Source organism: Nicotiana tabacum, chromosome 18, assembly GCF_000715075.1.
Source record: "Nicotiana tabacum cultivar K326 chromosome 18, ASM71507v2, whole genome shotgun sequence".
NCBI lineage: Eukaryota > Viridiplantae > Streptophyta > Magnoliopsida > Solanales > Solanaceae > Nicotiana > Nicotiana tabacum.
This window is the reverse complement of record NC_134097.1, coordinates 59,109,278-59,117,352: the sequence shown is the minus strand read 5'-3', so window position 1 is coordinate 59,117,352 and position 8,075 is coordinate 59,109,278. Positions and strand designations below refer to the sequence as shown.

Genomic DNA, 8,075 nt, shown 5'->3' with positions numbered 1-8,075 from the left:
CTGCTCACATTCATTGGTTGTGAATCTGTAGAGTTGTCTGCAGCACAATTTTCTGCTTGGTTCCAAATTTTAACTACATTTGAGTTTAATCCTGCACAGTTGCTAAGTTTCTGAACTGGGCTGCTGAAATTTGCACAGCTGTTGATTCTGCACTGCTGCAGCCTAAGAACTGCCCTGATTTCTGCTATAATTCTGCATTGTTTTAGCTTGCTAGCTGAAGAGAATTTGAGCTAGAAAAATCTGTCGCTTTTGGGCTGAAGTTTGGTTACCGAATTTCAGATTGTACTGCCTGTTTTTCTAGCTGCAACTGATTTTTTTGTGTAAACTCTTGTGATAGTCGCTGTTGAATCATTTAGGTCCAGAATTAGCAGTCAAGTTACAACTGTGTTACTCAGTTCCTCTATTTAATATTTGTCCAGAATTGAGCCAAACCCGTCAACTGCATTTCTTGAGACTTTGTTCAGTATAAGAATCTGCTAACCAGAGTTGTGCACTAAGAATTTGGAATTCTGAAAGGTGATGTGTTGAGGTTTGCAACTGTTTATGAAAATTGCTTGAGGCTGCAAAGTTGTTTGGCTGAATTACCATTGCTTCAGTTGTTCAAGAACATTGCTCGGGAGATTACCAACAGGCTGCAACTTTGTCAGTTATTGTGAGGCTGTCCAGAATTGCAGATTTGACCAGTTCTTACATGTGTGACCATTCTTTGTAAATGGTTTGGCCATCGGCTAGTAGCTTATCTTTAAAGGAGGGGCTGGAGTTAGATAAGGCTGGATTTGTATCTTTGTTGCTTAGTATCAGATGGTTTTGGTGGTATTGAAATGGTTTCAAGTTGATTTTCTGGTGGGTTAGCCATTCTTGAGTAGTGAATAGTAGCAGTGATGGATAGGATTTGAGAGAGAAGTCAGGCCTTCTCTCACTAAATAATACAATCTCCGAAACATGTAATAGAAAAGGGTGTCGACAATACCTTTTAATGTGCAACATTACCGAGAGGAAACTTGTATCCATATGAAGGTTTTTTACTGGTTTGTCTATGAGTATATATCATCACAACTACAAATGATAAGCAGCATGTGGCTAACATATAATGAAAAGAGATTACAAATCAATCGTTTGGAAAAAGCAACTTGTATATTAAACTTTGGGCTTCATAGAAGTGCAAACAAATTGTCAATAAGCTATACATTTACAGCCGGAGAAATTTGCTTGCGCTATTTCAACACAACCAAAATGCTAAACTATTGCAAGGTTTTCTGTTTTAATGTGATCCGAACATTTGAGTGAAAATCTGCAAGCATCAATTGCGTCTTCAATGGTTAAGAAGACAGATTCTTTTGTAATGGTGTCTATTGACTCTGTCACCATCAACTTTTCCAAGACTCCCAACCTCGGATTAACCAAAATCATCTACAAATTAAAGAATTGAAAAGGCCAGAGAAGAAATGTAAGTATTTAGAAACTTGTGGACTTCCTATACCGTGCCCAAAAAGTAAATAGGAAAAAAAAAATGAGAGTTTGATTTTACCTTGATCCCTTTTGCTTGTACGCACCTTCTAATTTCTAATAATGTTTCAACACCCGTTATGTCAATGGATGTAATACCTGTTGGCATAAGGTTGTGATTCAGTTACATTACCATTGCATTATTATAATAGAAAAAGAAGGAAACATCCAAATTTCTCCTTCTTGCTAATTTATAGGAGTACCTCCTAATTCAAGTAATAAGAATTCAATTTCATTTCCTTTAGAAATGGTATGAGAACGCTCATCTCTGATCCATCTAAGAATCCTGCGCAATCCATCAAAGAAAGACTATTACTAGAAGCACTTGTTTGATGTGTATGAGAGAAAATAGAACAAATTAAAAACCTTTCTCTGACGTAATTGCAATTTGCAAAGTATATAGGAGAACCAAGCTTCAGAATCAGAAACCCTGCAATTCCATTTGCATCAGGATACTGCTCCACATCGCGATACAATCCAGTTTCTGATATGAGACCAAGTTTGCAAGTAGCTGGCCTTGCTATATATAGAAGTGCTCTGATTAAGGCAAGTCCAACCTGGAAAAGCCCCGGAAAAAATCATCTCTAATAGCAAATTTTTGTTATTAATATTTTGTCGAGAAGTGTAGTGCTTACGGATAACATTAGGCCAATGTCCATGCTTATGAAGGAAACACCAAAAAAGGCAGCCATACAAATACAGAAATCAAACTTGTCTGTCTTGAAGAGGTGATATGCCTTGTCATAGTCAATTAAGCCAAGCATTGCGGACATGATGATGGCGGAGAGAGAGACCAATGGTGTGTAACTAAACAGAGGAGCCAAGAACAGAAGGGTTAGCATCATGCATATTGACATTACCACGTTTGACATTGCAGTCTTGCATCCAGCGTTGAAGTTCACTGCAGTTTTTGAAAATGGCCCTGAAAATACAACATCCATCATTATTAGTTATGTACTACTACAGGTTTTAATTTTATTTTATACTTTTCTCCCAGAAGCATGTTCATTAAGTATTGTGAGATGAATCTAGAATCTAAAATAAATGGGTTAGGTTGAGAGATCTTATTACATATATTACTCGGAGTAAGAGGGTGAAATTGACTGATTTTCAATACAAATTCGGATATCAATTTTGAAATAAAATTTACATAACTAGAAACTACATAAAAATTATTATATGTCATAGTTAATAATTGAAAATATTTAAAAAGTTTTACCAAAACCGTGGTTAAAATTTTTATTATTGACTCCTCAAATAATAATAGGTTCACGAAAAGTAGAATAGAGGGAGTAACTATTTTTCATATATATACATTGTTGGGGAGGAAAGCAAAAGTTTCAATTGCAGATGATGTTCTATTGTTCAGTAAAGGGACTTTTCAATCTGTGCTGCTCTTATTGAGGGGCTTGAAAACATTCTCAGAAAGCTCAGGTCTAACTGCTAATGCAAGCAAGTCAAATATATTCAGTGTCAATATGCCAATCCAGAGCTAGAAGGATTTGATGGAAATGGCAGGATACCAGAAAGGAAGTCTACCATTCAGGTATCTTGGTATCTTGGTGTGCCTATATAGCTAAGAGGATATCTAAAATGGAATGTGAAATACTCATAGACAAGATAGCAGCTAGAATCAAAGGTTGGAGTACAAGACATCTATCTTATGCAGGAAGAGTGCAGTTAGTGAATTCAGTACTACTACATATCCATAGTTACTGGTCAACTATGTTCTTGCTTCCAAAGCAAGTGCTGAAAAGGGATAACTGCTATGTGTAGAAATTTCATATGGGATGGGAAAGCTATCACACATAAGCCACCATTAGTGGCATGAGACTTAGTGTGTAGGACAAATCATGAAGGAGGCTTGGGCGTAACAGACATAATAAAATGGAATGAAGTTGCTATTGCAAAATATGTATGGAATGTCGCTCAAAAAACTGATAATCTATGGGTGAAATGGATCAACACTGTCTACTTAAAGGAGAAGGATTGGTGGCAGTACAAATGCCCCAATGATGCTTGCTGGTACTGGAAGAAAATATGCAAGATCAGAGAAATATTTGCTCCTGGATATAATCAGAATTTGTGGAGAAATGCTAATGGACAATACACAATTGAGGGATATCTATGGAGAATGGGAGAAAAGGAAAACTGGGCATGGAGAAGATGGGTATGGAACAATATGAACCTACCCAAGCACAGTTTTGTTTGCTAGCTCACTATGCATCAAAGACTGCTGACAAAAACCATATTGCATCGTATGTGCATTAATCAAGATGATAGGTACCCAATATGTGGAATAACAGAGGAAACTATCCAACATTTGTTCTTTGAATGTGTATTCTCACAGCAATGCTTAAGAGGGGTGTAAAACTGGATGTGCATGGAAATACAACTGACATATATAACATGGATATGAAAGAGAGTGACCAGGCTACTCAAAGGAAAGAGATGCAGGGGAGTTGCTACTGCTATATTGGCTGCCCTGATATACTGGATATGGAAGGCTAGGAACATCGTTGTATGGGACTTCCGATTACCCACAACTACATACATACTAAGTCAGATTAAACAAGAATGCAGACTGAGGAACATTACCTATTTGAAGAGCAAGACAAGTGTTCAAGAAAGAGACTGGATTGAAAAGCTAATGCAGAAATAGAAGATTAGATAGATAGAACTACTAATGTTTTAATGACAAGAAGTACATAGTTAATGTATATATATAGAAAGAAATAGGAGAAAAGGAGAAAGTACTGAGGAAAAAGCATGTAATAGTTAGGTGATGAATAAAAAAATTTTCTTCACCAAAACTACGGTGTATTTATATTTTTCTTGAGGGAGGGAGTGAGGAATAAGGTATGGAAGGTTAAAAAAGAGTTTGAAAAATATCTTTCCTCCTTTTGGTAGGGAAATCAATTTTCTCCAATGGGAGGAAAATAAGTTCATGAGAAAAATATTCTCTAAAATATTTAAGCCAACCAAACATGAGAAAATTGATCTATACCAAACATACCCTATATCTTGGTAAATTTACTCTTGATTTTAGTGAATAATTACCAGTAGGGGTGGAAAATGGGCGGGTCGGGTCGGGTCAGGTAAAAAATGGATAATGAAAAAATGGATAAATTATCCGACTCGACCCATATTTAATGTGGATAAAAAAATAGGTTAATCAATGGATAATATGAGTATATTTAATGTTTCTTGAATATGATCACTTTTGGGAGAATTCCTAGTATCCCAAACTTGAGGAACCCCCAATTTGAAGTTTTACAAATGTAAAAGTTGAACCCATTAATTATTCATTGCTTATCCATTTTCTAAATGGATAATATGATTATTATCTATATTAATTGACCCATTTTTATAAAGTTCATTATCCAGCCTATATTTAACGAATAATATGAACTGTTTTCTTTTAACCATTTTGCCACCACAAATTACCAGTGGTCAAGTAGCATGAAGTGAAAGATCCAAAAATGTTCATGAGGCCAATGGCAATCATTTCCTTGTTGCCATCAATTTGTTCATTTCTGATAATGGCGAAACTCCGTCCGATGGCTATTCCCTCCTAGAAAATATTCCATACAAACTTAGTAAACACGTACATTTTTGATGATTGACAAATCAGAAACTCTTCGTATGTATGGATAAATTAAAGAGTGTACTTACAGCTAGAGATATCATTGCTGCGATGACTCCTGCTTTTATAGGTGCTGATATATACTTGGGATCGAAATTTAAAAGATGAATGGAAGAAGGATTTATTCCTTTACTCAAATGTCCAACCTGTATATATTCAGTCCAAAGTATGAGACAAAAAGACCTACTGTTACATTAGATGAGACAAATTAAAATACGGATCGGACTTAGTGCTGTGACCACAGAAAAGAAAAAGTTAGTGTTGCGTTTTCTACAAGATTATTAGTGATCTTGTCCATATCCGTCGGTGGACATAATTACTTGCATACTTTAAGTCTAATTCTCGAAATGTCAAAATTGGCTCTTCCTCGCTAGTTAGGTGGAAGTCCACTTAGATAAGTGTTGTAAAAAGGGTTTGTCTCAATGATAAATTAGTGAAACGTAGCCATACACACCTCAATAGTCATTCTCCAACAACCCTTAAAGAGAATTCAAAAAGATCTTATCAATCTTTTCCAAACTTGACTCTAACAGTTGCAAATTCTGTAATTTTTGTCTCTCCTTATGCGTCTCTTCCTGTTCTCAAACTATTTCGTTTGACAAACCGAAGCAAAATACTTAACAAGCAGCCCTCAGGATTTAAACCCTATGGGTTCAACTTTTAGATTTTTTAACATCGAACCTATTATATTTATAAAGTTATTAGATTTATGACTACTAAAAACTTTAATGAATTTTTACATATAAATTTTTACTTCGCGTCGAAAATTATGGGTTCAATTGAACCCGTCGAGTATACACTATATCCACGTATATACATGTATATATTTGTGTGAGATACATGTGTCATAAAGAAAGTTTTTAACTCGATTTCTACTAAAATATTTTACGGCAAACTAGCTAATTGAAATCACTCTATATTTTCGTGATTGATCTCTTCTATTCTTCCTTTCCTAGTCGGCCCATATTTTGTCAGCTTTTATATATCTTCTACCGCACTTAATATAAATTCATTTTGGGGTGGGGGGAGAAGGAAATTAAAGGCTTACGATTTGGATGCCATGTTTCTCAGCATGGGCGAAGTAAGCGAAAAGGCAGCCGACAATTACAGTGACCATTGGAGCTATGGCTGAAACCCAAAATAGCTTTGGTTTCTTGTTTTTCTGCAAAGAAGCATTTTTTCTTGTATACATGATCTGCGATCGAGAACACTTATTTTCACATATTAATAGGAAACACTCACCACAAATCTAGTGAATTGCAGGAAAGTAAGGAAGATTATTCCAACAACTGCACTCTCCCACTTCCACTGTTCGAATACACACACACACAAAAAAAATCAATAACAGAAATTAAATTGCCAAATTGACCAACTTTACTCATAATCCAATAATAAAAGGCAATTCCTCATTTTTTATCCTTTGGTGATATATATATGGATCTATAAAATAATATTTCTAAATGATATGTCAGTATCAAAGCTAAGGTATGTGAATATATATTGTGCATAGAAGTATCCCCAATGCATGGCTATTCACTTAATTAATCTAATAGATACAATTAGGAGTATAGAATGACAACCTCTTTTCTGTTGTGGAAGATAGCGCGTAAGACAGAAACCACATCAGTATGGGTAGTGAAATGCTTCAAACCAAGCATGCCCTTCAGTTGCTGCAAGCAAATAATTATTGCTGTTCCTCCCATAAATCCAGTTATGGTTGAATGTGATAGGAAATCTACCAAAATCCCAAGTCTGCACAAACCAAATAAATTGTACTTATATATTTCTACTAGTACTAATTAATCAAAGAGCTAGCTAGCTTAGGGAAGGACAGGTGGTGGTGTGTACCTTAGCAAACCCAGAGCAGTCTGAACCAAACCAGAGAAAAGAGTGGCCGTGAACACCAAACTAAGATACAGCGGCATATTATCGCTAGCGTTCACTTTTCCTTCAATGATTGCAGCAATAAGCAATGAGCAAGCAGCCACCGTCCCCACAGCAAGGTGCTTTGAACTTCCAAAAACCGCATAAATAAGAGGAGGAACAAAGCTCGAATCTGCATGCATGCAACTCATACATCTTTTAATCAAAAAATTGTTAGTTGTACCTACTTCGAATCAAAAGCCAAGAAAGCCATGAACACATACATCTTTTGGTACGACGTGTCAATATATATATAGGAAAAAACAATACAATACTCTTATAAGTAGCTTACAGAGTCCAATGATTGGAGGAATGTTAGCGAGTTTGGCATAGCTTATCCCTTGAGGAATGGCAAGGCTAGCAATAGTGATTCCAGCAAGAAGATCATACTTGAAGAGCTTGAAATTATACTTTGGCAGCCATTCGAAAATTGGAACAAAATATTGAGCCCCCTTTAAAAATCTGCGTGAAATTGGCTCGTTCTTGATTTCATGGAATGGATCATCTGGGAAAAGGGTCTCTTTTAGGTTTGCTTTTAGTAATGTCCCAAAGCTTCGTGGCGCTGCATAGTTCACCCTATGCAAAGACTGGGGAGAGCTCGTCATGGCTGGGATATATATATTGCTTTGCAGAAGAAATGAGCAAAAAGAAAGGAGAGCTTGGGTGGATTTAGCTTGAACAGCTTTGTGAATATTTATAGACGCAATAAAGGTTGGAAAGTGATGCAAGAATGACCAAGAGGAGAAAAATGGGGAATTGTCTGTACTTTACCTTGTTTGATCTTAATTTACTGAAAGGGGGCGAAATTTCTTGTATAATGTAAAATTATATAATACTATATAATATTCCTTCCGTTTCAATTTATGTGTTTTAGTTTGATTGCGTACCAAACTTAGAAAATTAAGAAAAACTTTTAAATCTTGCTGACCTTAAAGTAAAGATATGTATAATGTTCCAAATGTCCTTGAATCTTGTAGTCTAGAATTTATCATATGGAAAG

General features: G+C 35.7%; 1 protein-coding gene across 2 annotated transcripts; it reads right to left on the bottom strand.

The window, feature by feature from the left end:
- Nucleotides 1-1,006: 1,006 nt before the first annotated feature.
- Nucleotides 1,007-7,772, bottom strand: LOC107811699 (putative sulfate transporter 3.5). Of its 2 annotated transcripts, XM_016636685.2 has the most exons (12): nucleotides 7,368-7,772; nucleotides 7,001-7,208; nucleotides 6,733-6,904; nucleotides 6,395-6,460; nucleotides 6,201-6,314; nucleotides 5,182-5,298; nucleotides 4,954-5,080; nucleotides 2,142-2,428; nucleotides 1,873-2,063; nucleotides 1,710-1,792; nucleotides 1,529-1,605; nucleotides 1,007-1,410 (listed from the first exon to the last, which is right to left on the bottom strand). In XM_016636685.2, exons 1-12 carry the CDS (start codon nucleotides 7,678-7,680, stop codon nucleotides 1,237-1,239), a joined length of 1,929 nt encoding a protein of 642 aa, XP_016492171.1. In that variant the 5' UTR covers nucleotides 7,681-7,772; the 3' UTR covers nucleotides 1,007-1,236. The 2 variants fall into 2 exon arrangements, with proteins under 2 accessions (XP_016492171.1, XP_016492173.1); XM_016636687.2 differs by lacking the exon at nucleotides 6,395-6,460 and having other exon boundaries at nucleotides 6,201-6,347; nucleotides 7,368-7,761.
- Nucleotides 7,773-8,075: the final 303 nt, after the last annotated feature.

Coding starts and splice junctions, on each gene's coding strand:
- LOC107811699 (XM_016636685.2), bottom strand. CDS start 7,680: ATGACGAGCTCTCCCCAGTCTTTGCATAGGGTGAACTATGCAGCGCCA. Junction 5,081..5,181: donor CAGCAATGATATCTCTAGCT/GTAAGTACACTC, acceptor AATATTTTCTAG/GAGGGAATAGCCATCGGACG. Junction 2,429..4,953: donor TTCATGCTACTTGACCACTG/GTAATTTGTGGT, acceptor TTGTATTTTCAG/GGCCATTTTCAAAAACTGCA.